The 17,467-nt window shown below is 37.1% G+C and overlaps 1 protein-coding gene across 10 annotated transcripts in view; it reads right to left on the bottom strand.

Annotated features, from left to right (window-relative positions):
- LOC106867394 (uncharacterized) overlaps window positions 1–17,467 on the bottom strand; it is a 195,260-nt gene that overhangs the window by 77,416 nt on the left and 100,377 nt on the right. For 2 of the 10 annotated variants that reach the window (XM_089349132.1, XM_089349135.1), the window contains exon 1: window positions 2,656–2,837. The exons of the other annotated variants lie outside the window; for them this stretch is intronic. In XM_089349132.1, coding sequence (XP_089205258.1) covers window positions 2,656–2,726 — 71 coding nt within the window. In that variant the 5' untranslated portion in view covers window positions 2,727–2,837. Of the gene's footprint in view, window positions 1–2,655; window positions 2,838–17,467 lie in introns of those variants that run through there. 10 annotated transcript variants of the gene reach the window in all.

Genomic DNA, 17,467 nt, shown 5'->3' with positions numbered 1-17,467 from the left:
ACAGTAACCACTTAAAACATGCAGCAAATATTTTGTTTTATATTCTGCTGAGGATTTCTTTGCTCTCTCAGCTTTAGTCTTTCTCTCTCATGCATCAGCTATATCCATGATAAAGCATTTTCTGCTTCCCTCTAAAGCTCATAAATCACTACGTTACTTTCTTTCCTAGGTCCATACAAGTTAGATAGAACATACCGAATCTCACTACAAACCCAATATATGCCACCTCCACATGAAACACTGCATACTGCCATCCTCATGCCTCACACAATTCATTAAGTTCTTCACGTTTTAGAGCTTTCTTTTCATGTTCTCACTCCATTATTACCTCCCCAAGATGCTGCCAACTCAATAAGAACAATTTTTTTCTTCTCAAGTCACATCAAGTCATAGGTTAGAGTGATGTCTTGTTATTGAGAATACAAGTACTTTCTTCAAGTTTACCTGCATCTTCTGCTCATTCACTCCATGTAGAAGTCTAGGTGTTGGCTTCCTTTTATTTATGCTCCTGCACTATCTTTTCCTCACAAAGTGTGAAACTTTGTAGCCATTCTCCTTGCATGGATGCTGCTACATTGTTGTTTTAGTGCATCAGCAAGACTAGGCAGGACTTTATTACACTGTTAGAGATTCTGTAAAGGATAACTTAGATGCTAACAGAACATGAGCCAAAAGTACAAAACCTTCACACTAACGTCAATCAACAGTATCACTATGTATGTATGTATGTATGTATGTATGTGTGCGTGTGAGAGTATTTGTGTGTGTGTGTGTGTGTGTGTGTGTGTGTGTGTGTGAGTGTTTGTGCATGAGTGCATGTGTGTAGTTTGCATGAAGTACTGTCTGATATTCCTTTATTCTTTTACTTGTTTCAGACATTTGACTACGGCCATGCTGGAGCACTGTCTTTAGTCAAACAAATCAACCCCAGGACTTATTCTTTGTAAGCCTAGTAATATACATAAATGTTTTCTAAGCTAAAAGAGCCAAAACAATGCAAGTCATGAGAAATAATACAAGTTGAGGGTTTGTACTTTTATTTTGTATTTTAATATTTCAAGATTAGGACTCCTTCTTCTGGAAAAGGTGTTGTGGAGAAGGGATCCTAATCCAGAAACATTGAATGTAAAAGTACAAACTATCAACTTGTATTATTCCTTATGACTTGCATTGTTTTGATTTTATGAAATGTGTTTAAGTGTGTGTGTACATACACCCTCACAGGTAATAATTTCTTCTTTTATTTATTCTTGGTATATTTATATACTGTCTTTGGTTTACGTTGGGAGTTTATTAGTAATATTTATATATATACTATTAGCTTAATTCCTAATTTGATTTTTTCTAAAGGTTTAATTATATATATATTTATTGAGATTGTGGCTTCTTTTTTTAATGAATGTAATTTTTATACATACATATTTGGATGTAAGTATAATATATATATATATATATATATATATATATATATATATATATATATATATTACCTCTGAAATAAAGTTTTGTCTAATTAGGATTTCTATATTAACAAATGACATTGCCCACTTCATCTATTTACTACATCACATTTAATATAGAGTAATAATTGGTAATCAGCTAATACATACACACAAATGTGTATAAATTTATATATATATATATGCACACAACACACACATACATACATATATACAGGTGATTGTTTGGAAAAAAGAATGTGTAGAAGAAAACTGATAATTTGCTTTTAGTAAATGCGACCAAATTATACAGGATGTCCACAATGTCTGGGTACATGGGGATTAACATATACTTTAAGAAATTATTATTTCTTATATTTAATTGTTTATGTTATGATTTTATTTACCCCATGTACCCAGACCTTGTAGACACCCTGTATAATTAAAATATCACCAAAGATATAGTTTGAGTTGAAATTGTATTTTGAAAGACTGATAAAAATAATAGGAAGAAGTGATTACAACAAAAAAAAGCATTAAGAACAAATTGAAAAATGAAATCTTTCTTTATGTAACATGATTTGAAATGACAATACACAATAAGACTACTTTAAATTCATTTCTTTCTCTTTTTCTCCCTCTTACTCTTGAATGCTGTGGGAGAAATACTCCAGTCAGCAATAAATGTATATAAAATTAAAACAATATTGAGTGGGACATGAGTCAATTACTTGATAAACAAGCTATGAAGTGTTATTTTATTACTAACACATGTATACAATTTGTTATTGTCAAAGCTAACTGAAGTATTTACCGGTGACTGACATTGTTTTTATAATGACAGACCTCATCAAAATGCTTGTTTCAACTGATATAAATTAAATTCATACATAAATGCATAAATACACATCCCTCATACTTTTAAATGTAAAATTATGTAAAGAAGAATATAAGAAACAATGAACAATTACATAAGAACAATTTATGAAATCAAGAGTGAGGGTCACACATTTATGAACCTGTTCTGACAAATTAGGATTTTGTCAACAGAGAAAGATGCAACTAATTAAAAGCTGTATTGTATAGTAATTACAACAAGGTCAAATTAGAAATCAGTAATATTTCAATCGTGTTACAGTTACTTATTAGAATGGACATAAGTAATTCAGAGTTAAGAATGGCACTGAAATAGTAAATACTGAGGAGTGATACATACTTGCAAGTACTTAAACTGCTCACATATTGTCCGAAGAAGGACTTTAACTGATAAACTCGCACTATCTCCATTGATGAGAGGTTCGATTTTAAACGAGGAATGTTGATAGTAATCACAAATCAGATCAAATATAAAGAATAAAAGAACACTTGTGTTCATGTTGAGAGAGCTAACAGTAGTGCAATGTTATTCAACAACATTTGCTAGCCTATCTTTTATCTTGCCCATCAGCTATCCCATATATGCTTGCATCAAAGGGGTGTGTCCTGAAGTCCACAAAGTCTCCATTTAGGGTGTTCATATTCAAGTATCTAGTCAGGAAATAGCACAAAAGGGAAAGCACCATTTACTCCTGTTAAACAGTGCATGAAATAAGTGTGTGTATATGCACACTTAGCCTTTCTGATAAAAAGCCATCTTAGTGTGGTGGTATCAGTAATAGAAGTAATAGAAGGAAAAGCAACAAAATAAACACTTGTAACAACAGTTGTAGTGTTAGCAGCAAATGCCAGGTGGGCTGGACTAATAAAAGCATGCTGTGTCTCCCCCATCCTTAAACTACAAAGAACTGTAAAGACATTGGTTCTTACTTGTCAAAGGAGGAGGTCACCAATTTAAAATGACAGCTCGTCAGGAGAATAACAGTATATGCAGCAGCAATAGAATCTGCTGTCTGAATGTAGCTATTTGTGAGTTTTTTTCTATTATATGCTCCTAAAGTATCACAGCATATAAACTGATTGAAATCATTACAGCCCAATCAAGAAGGAAATTACTTTTAAGAGTCAAAAAATATAAATTACAAGAAAATAGCTGTGTGTGTGTGTGTGTGTGTGTGTGCGTGCGCGTGTACATGTGTGTAGTGTGTGTGTGTGTGTGTGTATGTGTGTAATGTGTGTAGTGTGTGTGTGTGTGTGTGTGTGTGTGTGTGTGTGTGTGTAGTGTGTGTGTGTGTGTGTGTGTGTGTGTGTTCATTTCTGTATAAGTACAGATCTTTCAAAGCAACATAATAACCCAATAGTATGAGGCTAGACAGAAAGGAAGTGGGAAACTGAAGACAGAAAACTAAATAAGAGGGTGAAGAAAGGTGAGGAGTTAGCTATCACATTCACACATACCACAGCTGACCAATATAGTTATAAGTAACACTGTAAGCAGTTATCCTTCTTCATTTACTATAAATCACTAACATATCCATTTTAAGTCAACAAATACTAATCCTATTCAATTAACTATTTCACAGTCATTATCTACAACAGGAGTTTTCAAACTTGTCCGCAAGGACAAGACAGGGGGTCCGGAGACAGCAAATACTTTTTATGGGCAATTTGATTTTATATATGTTTTTTAATCAAAAGCTTTTAATTGATAATAAACCTATTTGTTAAATACTGTTAAATAAATAAATGTAAAAATATGTTATTTCAAGCAAATATTTATGTATAAATTTCATAAGCGTTTATAAGGGGGTCCCTAAGGTAAAGCCTGAAATATAAAGGGGTCCGCAAGTCAAAAAGTTTGAAAACCCCTGATCTACAACTCTATTTTTTATAAGACTACACAAAAATAAAATAAGACTGATAACACCGATGTTGTTTTTCTTCATCCCTCATCATAAAAAAAACAGCAGTTTAACATTTAGTTGATGTTTGGATCCAGTGGTTTATCCATTAATCATCTCGATGAAATGGATCATACAATTAAGATTTTTAACTATGGTACAAGACCACACATTTTGGAGGATGACTGTGTTGAATTGATTTGTGAAAATATTTCAATGGTGCTTATATCATCGACACTGAGCAGCAAAGTCAACCTAGCAGGGATTAACTACATACTTCAACATTACCAAAGGGTAATATTTATCCCCACATAAAAGTGGATGCTGTATTAGAACATGGAATACTGCAGTAGTTACCATTAGAGAAACTTTTATATTAGCTTTTAATGCGTATATACACTTGCTTACATTGCTAGCGGTGTAAACTAGAGTGCTTGTATGCACCAAAGGCCAATATGAGAGATTCTCTTAGTAACTACAGCAGTTTTCTGTGTTTTAACACAACATCCATTTTAAAGTAGGGATAAATATATTTACATGTGTATAACTGGTACTCCATCAGTTATGACAACAAGTATTTCAGCCAATCATAGGAAGTCTGCTCATGAAATTAATGTGCAACCGGCTGAGCATTCCACAAACATATGTATCCTTAACATAGTTCTCAGTGAAATTCAGTGCAACATAGGATGAGACAAGGCTGGCCCTTTGAAATACAGGTACAACTCATTTTTACAAGCTGAGTAGATTGGAGCAGCATGAAACAAAGCGTCTTGCTCAAAGATGTAATGTATCATTGGGAATTGAGTTCACAACTTTACAACTGTGAGCCGAATACCCTGACCACTAAGCCATACACCTTCACTTACATATATGTATGCAAATGTGTGTGTAATTATGTGTGTGTGTATATATATATATATATATATATATATATATATATATATATATATATCCACTCACATGACTTTGGTCAGCTCTAGGCCATGCTATAGTAGACTATCCCAAGATAAACACAATGGGAATAAACTCAAAGCCATGTGATAAGAAAAAGCAAATCACTTAACCTCACAGTCAAGCTTATGCAAATCAGTATATATATATATATATATATATATATATATATATATATATATATACGGTGATGGCACCTGTGCCCACTGTTGCCTTCCTGGCACTTGTGTCGGTGGCACGTGTTAAGACATTTGAGTGAGATCGTTGCCAGTGCCGCTGGACTGGCTCCTGTGCAGGCGGCATGTAAAATACAGCATTTTGAGCGTGGCCGTTGCCAGTACTGCCTGACTGGCCTTTGTGCTGGTGGCACGTAAAAGCACCCACTACATTCTCGGAGTGGTTGGCGTTAGGAAGGGCATCCAGCTGTAGAAACTCTGCCAAATCAGATTGGAGCCTGGTGTAGCCATCTGGTTCACCAGTCCTCAGTCAAATCGTGCAACCCATGCTAGCATGGAAAGCAGACGTTAAGCGATGATGATGATGATATATATATATATATATATATATGTATGTCTATATATATATATATAGGCCACCTTCGGTCATGGCTGACCATGGGTACCATGTCCGTCCATTTATTGTCTAGGCTGGGCCGCTCGGTTTGAGCAGCACCTCCTGTGGCTATGTAGACCAATGCGAGAATGACAGTCTCAGTCACATAGATTGCATGTGTGTGTAGATTCTGGTCTGTCAGCTGTCGATCCCTTATGTCGGGCTCGCTTTTCTGCAGCTGACAGCTTCTCTTCACCGATCCGCAGCTGTTTGAGAAGTGTGCTTTTCCACTTGGTGCGGTCTGCTGCCAAGCCCTCCCAGGAGTTGGTGTCAATGTTCAGTGCCTTCATGTCCCTCCTGCACACATCCTTGTACCTCAGCTGTGGGCGGCCCTTGTTTCTCTGTCCTGCTGCAAGTTCTCCGTAGAGAATGTCCTTTGGGATTCAGCCGTCCTCTATATGGTGAACGTGGCCTAGCCAGCAGTCAACGTTATCTCAGCATGGTGAACATGGAAGGGAGGCCAGTACGAGTCAGGACATCGGTGTTGGTCACCTTGTCCTGCCAGCTTTTTTTCCTGGCAGGCGTATGTGGTCCATGTCTCGCTGCCATACAAGAGGGTGCTGAGGACACAGGCATTGTACACAGCCATCTTTGTTTTCACTGTCAACTTTGGGTTTGTCTACACTCTTGATGTGAGGCGCACGAGCGTAGTAGCTGCCTTCTCAATCTCGGCTTCGAGAGAGAGGTTGTCAGTGATGGTGGACCCAAGGTAGGTGAATTGATGAACAATTTCAAGTTCATAGTCATCGATGGTGATGGCTGGTTGTGCTGGTGTGCATTGTGCCAGGACGTTTGTCTTCTTCAGGCTGATGGTCAACCCAAAGCCCTTGCAGGCCTGGGAGAAGCGGTCCATTAGCAGCTGCAGCTCCCGTTGGGAGTGGGTCGTAACTGCAGCATTGTCAGCAAATAGAATGTCACTGATGACAGCTTCACAGACTTTTGTCCTCACTTTTAGGTAGGCGAGCTTGAAGAGCCTGCCATCTGATCTGGTCTGCATATAGATTCCTTCTTTTGCTGTGCCGAAAGCGTGTCTCAGAAGGAGAGAGAAGATCCCAATGTATGTACACTCACATATATATATTTCGTATCACTGAATATAAATTTCCTGGGCAAAACATATGAAACAAATTATGACCCACCATCTTCAACAATTCAGTTTTCCTACAGCAATACGGATTTCATAGCTGAAAGAAAACAAATTCATAATTTTAATCAATTTCTCTATGCATCTATATTATATTAACAGCACCCAATAATTCATTAAGACAAAAACTATATACAAAGTAAACACAGGACAGTCACTACAATAAGGGCAACTTCCTTTCAATGAGTCTATGAACCTGATGCTTCTAACAAACTCACTGGGTTCCTCCAATCTCACAGAGACAAGCCACAAAGACACTATGCCCACCAGAAAAATAAATACTAATAAAAAGGAAATTATGAACTTAACAAAATTAAATGCAATAAACTTATTATAGATATCACCTTTGCATGTACACATCAACTGCCAGTAGTGACAGTACCGTTGGCATAAGGAAACTGATAAAAATCTGATTGCCAGCAGAACCACAACACCTTTCATCGAGAGAGGAAAAAGAAGGTAATAAAATGAGATCCTGTGACCCTAAGGAAATGACTCAGCTTATTAACTTGAAAATATATAGCTAGAACATTTTCTTTTCCTGCGATAAACAGCAGTATTAGTTCTTCTATATAAACATACAGAAATGTACAAACATATATACAGCAACACATATACTTACAAAAATATATGTACATACATGTATCTACATCTGTGTGTAAATATAGATACATACACACAAATATACATATACACACACAAATATATATATATATATATATATATATATATATATATAACCTTTGCCACATTCCAGGGAGAAAAACTAAAAGTAGTTGATAGCTTCCGCTATCTAGGTGACCAAGTTAGTAGCAGGGGAGGGTGCACTGAAAGCGCAGCTGCTAGAATAAGAATAGCCTGGACAAAGTTCAGAGAGCTCTTACCTCTGCTGGTGACAAAGGGTCTCTTACTCAGAGTAAAAGGCAGACTGTATGACGCATGTGTACGAACCACCATGCTACATGGCAGTGAAACATGGGCTGTAACTGCTTAGGACATGCGTAAGCTCGCAAGAAACTAAGCCAGTATGCGCCAATGGATTTGTAATGTCAGTGTGCATACTTGACAGAGTGTAAGTACCTTGAGAGAAATGTTAGACCTAAGAAGCATCAATTGTGGTGTGCAAGAGAGATGATTGCGCTGGTATGGTCATGTGGCAAGAATGGATGAGGATAGCTGTTTGAAAAAGTGCCACACCCTAGCGGTTGAGGGAACCTGTGGAAGAGGTAGACCTAGGAAGACCTAGGATGAGGTGGTGAAGCATGATCTTCGAACTTTAGGCTTCACCGAGGCAATGACTAGTGATCGGGACCTTTGGAAATATGCAGTACGTGAGAAGACCCGGCAAGCCAAGTGAGAGCATAATCTGTGGCCTCTGCCAGACGTGTAGCTAGCTCACTTATTTGTATCTTACTTCATTGGACATTAAACTCTGCTTGCGAAGACCTGTTGGAACAAGTGAAATTGAAATCGTAATTGAACTATATTCGATGATCGGCACCTGTGCCAGTGGAGCACTAACAGCACCGTCTGAGCGTGACATTGCCAGAGCAGCTGTCTGGCTTCCGTGCTAGCGACACGTAAATAGCACCATTTGAGCATGATCGTTACCAGCGTTGCCTTACTGGTACTTGGGCTGGTGACACGTTAGAAAATAATTCAAATGAGGTCATTGTCAGTGCCACTGAACTGGCTCCTGTGCAGGTGGCACGTAAAAACACCATTTTGAGCGTGGCCATTGCCAGTACCGCGTGACTGGCCCTTGTGCTGGTGGCACATAAAAGCACCCACTACACTCTCGGAGTGACTGACGTTAGGAAGGGCATCCAGCTGTAGAAACTCTGCCAGATCAGATTGGAGCATGGTGCAGCCATCCGGTTCACCAGTCCTCAATCAAATTGTCCAACCCATGCTAGCATGGAAAGCGAACATTAAACGATGATGATGATATATATATATATATATATATACACACACACACATAAATATACATAAATAGACAAACGCAAATACATACATCAATATTTATATTGGGAAGGTTTTGGCATTTATAAGCCGCTCTCTTTCCCTATTTCTGGCGAGGATATAGTCTATTTGGCTAGAGTGTCTGCCGGGATGGTAGGTGACTAGGTGTTAGGCAGGTTTCCTGAAGTTGGTATTGCAAACCATAAGATCGTTAGCATCACAGAACTCCAGCAGTCTGGTTCCCTCCTCATTGCGGGAACCGAAGCCATAGCCTCCATGAATGCCATGGAAGCCCCCTGCATGACATCCAACATGAACATTGAAATCACCAGCCACAAAGAGAAGGTCCCTGTTATTCGTCAACGAGGTAATTTGCAAGAGGGTGACGTAGAATTGGTCTTTCAGCCCATCCGGTAGCATAGGGTTAGGGTGAGATGACGGTAGCTAACCTATAATGAAGCACTAGTCTAATCTTAAGTACTCTGTCACATACTCTGACTACCTATAAATACTGACCACTAAACTGAGCATGCTGTTTTTTTTCTTCATTCTCTCTCTATTTATTTCCTCTTATTCCTTTCTGTGGAAGAGCGTAAGCTTGAAATATAAAGGACTTCTCTATTTTTCCTGAGCATCAAACTAATACACTTGCTTGTTGTTCCTACACCTGTCTTTGCCTTTGTTTTTCTATAAATTTGAACTATGTACATTTAAATTTATATATATATATATATATATATATATATATATACATATATATATATATGGAATGGCAGTGAAACATGGGCTGTAACTGCTGAGGACATACGTAAGCTCGCAAGGAATGAAGCCAGTATGCTCCGTTGGATGTGTAATGTCAATGTGAATACCCGTCAGAGTGTAAGTATCTTGAGAGAAAAGCTGAACATTAGAAGCATCAGTTGTGGTGTGCAAGAGAGACGATTGCGCTGGTATGGACATGTGGTGAGAATGGATGAGGATAGCTGCGTGAAAAAGTGCCACACCCTAACAGTTGAGGGAACCCGTGGAAGAGGTAGGCCCAGGAAGACCTGGGCTGAGGTGGTGAGGCAAGACCTTCGTACATTGGGCCTCACCGAGGCGATGACTACTGACCGAGACCTTTGGAAATGTGCTGTGCGTGAGAAGACCCGGCAAGCCAAGTAAGATCGTTGCCAGTGCCCCTGGACTGGTTCTTGTGCGGGTGGCACATGAGATGCACCATTTTGAGCGTGGCTGTTGCCAGTACCGCCTGACTGGCTCCCGTAGGATTTTCGAGTGAGATCGTTGCCAGTGCCCCTGGACTGGCTTGTGCGGGTGGCACATAAAAGACACCATTTCGAGCGTGGCCGTTTTCGTGCGGGTGACATGTAAAAGCACCCACTACACTCTCTGAGTGGTTGGCGTTAGGAAGGGCATCCAGCTGTAGAAACTCTGCCAAATTAGATTGGAGCCTGGTGTTGCCATCCGGTTTCACCAGTCCTCAGTCAAATCGTCCAACCCATGCTAGCATGGAAAGCGGACGTTAAACAATGATGATGATGATGATGATGATGATGTAAATATATAAAAATAAAAAGATAAAGAGAGCAAAGGTAAGGTTGAAGAATTTTATGGATAGAGTCTTACAGCTGTTTCTGGGAAGATCCAGTACTTCCCTTCATCGGAGACAGAAAAAATAAAGTAATCTATTATTATATCCATAGGCGGATATTTTTAGTATGAAGTGGTAAAGAGTGTGATGTAATGAAAAAAGAGAGAACAGTACTTGAAGTGTGGTTTCATTCCAGTGGTAAATATCCGTGTAGAAATTCGTGCAAATTAATCCTTGTGTGAATAATCCGATCCGGAAATTTATGTTGGAACGAGAGTTGATATAGCATAGATAGCAGAGGTATATATATTCCATATTGCAATAGATTTTTGCTTATTTACCACTGGAATGAAACTACACTTCAAGTACTGTTCTCTCTTTTTTCAGCACATCACACTCTTTACCACTTCATACTAAAAATATCCGCCTATGGATATAATAATAGATTACTTTATTTTTTCTGTCTCCGATGAAGGGAAGTACTGGATCTTCCCATAAACAGCTGTAAGACTCTATCCATAAAATTCTTCAACCTTACCTTTGCTCTCTTTATCTTTTTATTTTTATATATTTACATATACACACGCTAATACACGAATTATAATACCCAATCCTGCTCATACAACGACTGGGGCAAACTAATCGGTATACAGCACTTACTCGGTATTACCTGTATCCTCCGGGGTTTGGTTAAATCCAATACCCTCCTCAACCTTATATATATATATATATATATATATATATATATATATATATATATATATATATATATATATATACATATATGTGTATATATACACACACACATACACATCTACATACACACGCACACATATATATACATACACACACACATGCACATACATATATACATACATATACTGACATAAACAAACATAGCAAGCTTAGTAAACAATTCATTCACTGAAATTTTAAAGAGAACCAACACATTCATTAGTTTGCATGTGTTTCTGGCTGACACGAAACATGCTGAAGCACTGATGTCCCAGAATCCTTTCTACTAAGAAATGAATTGTGTTATGAACACATATCCATCATAAAAGAGAAGCTATTCTCCTGTGACGAGCACAACAACATTTGAATTTGCCAGAATGTATTAAGAATAAAAATGTAAGTCATAAATTTGAACCTTGCTGCTCACCATTGCACACTTTATTCCACTGTGATGAGCTCTTCCTATATATAATCTAGACACTACTATCATGGAAAAGCAGTAGTTGGGTGCTTTCTTCGGGAAGAGACTAATTGGAATACCAACAACCTGCTCTCTGGTTATTCTTTTAAATAAATTGTGACTCTTTCCACTATGTAGGAATCTGTACTGATTCACCACTAGATCTATCATATTGCTACAGGAGATTATCATAGCTTGAATTCTGAGCCACAACTTTATGTGGTAATATGTTGCATACTTAACACATCTGTTTCTATATAAAGATATACATACAAGTGTGAGAGGGAAGAGGAGAGGGAAGAGGAGAGGGAAGAGAGTTGATACATGTACCTATTGTGCTGGTATGGTCATGTGATGTGCATGGATGAGGATAGCTGAATAAGGGAGTGCTGATCTCTAACTATGGCAGGCACTTGTACTGGTGACCTGCATAAGGCATCTGTACAGGCGACATGCATAAGGCACCCATGCCAGTGACATGCAAAAGGTACTCATGCTGGTGACACACAAAAGACAGTCAGTACACTCTGTGCAGTGGTTGGCATTAGGAAGAGTGTCCAGTTGTACAAGCCAAGCCAAGATGTACAGGAGCCTGGTGCAGCTCTCCAGTCGACTCTGGTTTCATCTTCACTCTCATACAGCATATTATCCTCTGTGCCATCCATTGCATTAGAGATACCGCATTTTCTGAATGATTTCACTATACTTTCTTTCTTCATGTTTCCCCATGCCTTTATAACAAACTCACACAAAACATCCAATTACTCCATTTCACTCTCACATTATCTTTAAATGGTTTGTTTAGAGTGACGTCTAGTGGCTGCAGTAAAGAGGTCAGACCACCAGGTATAACTGCAATTTCAGTATTATTTCATGATAATCTGGCCTTAGTGTTCTCTGTTATGTGGCAACGAAACATATCCCCAACCAATAGACTTTCCTTTTCTATTCCACCCAGACGTCTGCTCCAAATATTTTCTACCCACAATTTTACACCATTCTCATCAGTCCATCATTTTTTTGTGAAAATGAACAAATACTCCAGAAGGAAAATTTATTTTAGGCTTAGTTTTTCACTTAAAAATAATCATGGGTTTCGGTTTCGTTCCATTAGCCATGCACGATAATACGACCGTAAACTCTGTCTTTTGGCATGTTTCTTAAGTTATCTTCATTATTTCTCCAATCTCTTACCATCTTCTCAGTCACATCAAATGTTCTCGCTGCAGTACAGTTGGTAGATGCCTTGGCAACTTCAATAACTTTCAGTTTAACCCTTTAGTGTTCACATTATTCTGCCAAAATTAATGCTTTTTCATCCACATTGTTTTGAACTAATCATGCATTATCTTGTATCTATGAGATTTCGATGAGGTAGCTGTTAATTTTTAAAACAATATTGTAGGGTTGGTGTGAGAGACCAGATCTGGCCAGTTTGAACATAAAACAGGCAGAATATTTTTGGCCGGATATGGCCGGTTTAAATGCTAAAGGGTTAAAACTTGATTCACATTTTCTTCGTTTGGGTAGGTTGAGTATAAAAAATATTTAAAGAATTGTATCTGGTTGGTAGGAAAGCCAAGAACAGAGTGAATTAGAAAGAAAAAGAAGTGAAAACTACCTTTGTAGTTGAAGTGCCTTAAACAGAAGAAGAAAGCTGTTTGTTGATATAATGAGCTCGTCAGTTGTCAGCTGCTTTGAACGTTTTATATAGTTCAGCCACATGAACGCACCTTTATTTACGACATTACGATTGATAGCATTAAAGAAAGAATCTGTTTCATCATCTTATACAAATTTATGTGAATACTATATATTGTTTCATGTCTTAACTTTCAAGGATATGATAAGTGAAATAACATTTCTAATAACATTGGCTTTAATTGATACCTGGAAGATTACATGATATAGTAACTTTTACACTGTTGCTTAGGCTATCCTTAAACTTTGGTGAGTTTCGTATTTTAAAGGTTGTCTTATACCTCAGATATTAACTAAAGTCATGAACATTTACTCAGCTTTTTGGGTCGTCTTATCTGTAGGTTGCTTTATAAACCAAAATATATGGTGTATATATATATATATATATATATATATAGTTTCAGTCATTTGAATGTGACCATGCTGGAGCACCACCTTTAGTCGAAATCGATCACAGAACTTATTCTTTGTAAGCCTAGTACTTACTCTATTGGTTTCTTTTGCCGAACGGCTAAGTTACACAGACAGACAGACACAAAGGGAGAAAGAGAAGGGGAGATAGAAACCAAACCAGAAGTTATGTACAGAAAGATACAAAAAAAAATTATAAAAGTTTTGTTTGGGACAAAATGTGTGTGTGTGTGTGTGTGTGTGCATATTTATATATTCATTTTTATGTGTGTTTATACATACAAGTACTGGGGTAGATTTGTTTGACTAAAATTCTTCAAGGCAGTGCTCTTACATGGCCACATTCTAATGACTGAAAGAAAAGATAAGAAATATATACACACACAAACACATGTATATACACATATATTCACACATACATGCATATGTGTGTATGTATACACTGATCTACATACACAAACACACATATACACACAATTATACACATATATACACACAGATATATATTAGCAGGTGTACTGTAATGTAATCAGTAGTAGTTATGTGGATTCAGTTCCATTAAAACATTTCTAGTGTTCTTTACTCTTTCAAATTATTACGTATAATGTTTACATCAATTCGAAATTTTAAACTTCCTAATTTAGTAATGGTTAACAGAATTGTTTCAAATACAAAGTACCACTAAACTTTTGGCAGCTTATTGTAAATTGATAATAAACTTGATCCATGAACAAACTAACAATTTTGTTGGAAACACTTTTATTCTCTAAGTATCACTTTTCCTTTGTCAAATTTAGTTTGTTGTTTTTTCTCCCCTGAGATTTTAAAAGGAAACAACCACTCTATATTTTTATATCTAAGGAGAAATAATAAGAAGCGGATCTAGTTCAAAACGGGAGCACCAGTATTTTCTTAACGAAACACTTTGAAACTTGGGACACTGGTACAATGTGTCATATAAAACATCTTTTTCTCTTAGTCTTCTTAACAAAAAAACGTACATCGCAAGTTATTTCATGTTAAAGTTGTCGTATTTCTGTAATTTCAACCAATGACCGACGTCCATTTAGTCGAATACAGTTAAGTGCTGACTACGTAAACAAATGATTATCAAACAATTCTGGCGGTGATAAAATTATTATTTCCTTGTCAAAAAATGGCTGAAGCATATTGGCAGTAGGGTTAGGGTTAGGCAGTAGCTAATAAACCTTTCATACAGTTCAGGCAGATGTTAACGAAATTATAAATGGAGATTAAATACGCTTTACACCGCTTAAATTGCCAAAGGAGTAAGTATAAACAGCTGAATACTTGTCAGTGATTGGTTGAAATTATCGAAATAAGACAATTTTTTACATGAAATAACTCCGAATACAAAAAATTTTTTCTGTTCTATAACACAAAATAGATAAGTATACGAAGTTTGAAAGTCTTTCGGTACAAAAAACACTACATAAAACATATATGAAAACTGGTGCCCCCGTTTTGAACTAGATCCTAAGAAGCTTCATATCCCCTAGATTTTTATTTTTCAATATTCACTTATTTTCCTTTCTCCAATTGATATCACTTGTGCATCCAAATATAAACATAGATTAAGGAACTCATTACATCAGCACACAATCTGTACATTCTTTTGTCTTAGATTGTATGATGCTTATGTATAACCCACAATGATACAAGGTAGAGAGATATTAGCCCTTAATGCAGGACATGCAAAGATTAGACAGAAATGAAGCTAGCATATCTACTGGGTGTGCCGAGCATGTATGAACAAGGAAGTACAGATATGTTGAGAGGAAAACTGGGCATTAGAGGAATCATATGTAGTATACAAGAGAGCTGGGCTGGTATAGATGTGGTAGGAATGGATGAAGACATCTGTATAAAGAAGTGATGATCACTTAATATGAATGAAGCATGTGGAAGAGGAGACCTAAAAAGATAGGCAATATGTGGTGTTTGAAAAGAAATGCCTATCAAAGTGAAGCCAAGGTTCTGGAAGCATAATATGAACTCACACATGACCCAGCCCCCCTCCCCCACCGGTCATGTTTTTTCCACCACCAGTGATCTCTCTATCACTGATAATGCCATCACTCACCAAACTACTGCAGTATTCTACTGGAATTAAATGAAACCAGAACCACATTATTTCATCATCGTTTTCTATGCTACTAGTTATCTCTTCCCCCTGCTCATAACCACTTTTGTAACCATCCTTCATTCTTCATATTGTGCCTCACCCTTCTGTGCTACCAAATTTGTCCCTCTCCCCAAAACTACTTCCTATTGACTCACTCCTGTGTACTTCTGACCCTTAACCCCTATCACCATATGTTTTTTTTTACTTTCACATACTCTTGCAATCTACCAACCAAGCACTGATCCATCATCTCCCTTTCTCTCTTCCTTCTCATATTTAATGTACTATTACTATTTCGTTGCCCATACCCTTTTTGTACTGATAGTCATTAAATCTTCTCCCCTATCCACCCTTCAACTCATAATTAGCATTGACCACTTCTTCACCTTTGCTCACCATTAACTACATTCACCCTGTTCACAACCTCCATATTTAACCACACCACGTACACTCTTGCATTTTAGTTCATCCACTCTTCCTGATCTTGTTTTTACTCTCTTCTATTCACCTTCATATACCTTAAGGGCACACTTTGACACCTCATCATCATTTATATCTCTCTTTCCGGCTCCATCCAAATACCCCCACCTTATATAATACAAAGTAGCTGTGTATCTCCTCTAGAGCAAGAATCATGTTCCTGTTCATTTTTCCCAGACCATATGAGTGCTGGGGCTATGAAAAAAAGCACCATGCCAAAGAAGATACTGGAACATTATACTCGTCTGACTCATTAAATCCTCTAGAACTAAACCATACTGGTATGGAAGAATGGAAGATGAACATTAGATGACAACACCTCTCTCTCTCTCTCTCTCTCTCTCTCTCTCTCTCTCACACACACACACACACATACACACACACACACACACACACACACACACAAACACACACACACACACACACACACATACACACACACATTATATGAAATAAAACTTTTGGAATATGGTCTTAAATTTGCATCAACTTTCAAACCTGAAACAACAGATATAATAAAAGATACTGAGAAATTGTATTGATAATGTCTACGGGAGTTATTCCAAAACAAGGACTATGAAGATTTATCACTTGTAAAAAACAAAATGGGATTTAAACCTCTATTGATTAGGAGTAAGCCCTGACAGGAATACATAATATGTCTGGAAAGATCAGCAAACTCAAATATTCCAGCAAATCTTATAAAACCAAATATTATAAATGAAGAGCAAAAGACACTGGAATGTCTACAGAAAGACTCCTCCATAGTCATTAAAGAAGCTGACAAAGAAGAAGCTATTGTAATAATGGACAAAGTGATTTACAAGGAAACGGTCTTAGGACAACTAAATGAGTAACATTTTTACAAAAAAAATTAGAGACCAATGCAGATAAGCAAACAATGAACAAAACTAGTAAATTAACAAACAAATTTAAAAGCAGTTTAACATAAGGAGTTATATTGCTTTACTAATTTTGAGAAACCATCTGATTTAAAATTATGCCCAATTATTGCAGGACTAACATCTAGTACCCAAATGATTAAACAATTT

Source organism: Octopus bimaculoides, chromosome 3 (assembly GCF_046866305.1).
Source record: "Octopus bimaculoides isolate indiv1 chromosome 3, ASM4686630v1, whole genome shotgun sequence".
Lineage (NCBI taxonomy): Eukaryota > Metazoa > Mollusca > Cephalopoda > Octopoda > Octopodidae > Octopus > Octopus bimaculoides.
Note: the sequence above shows the minus strand (reverse complement) of the source record. Positions and strands in the feature narration are given on the sequence as shown.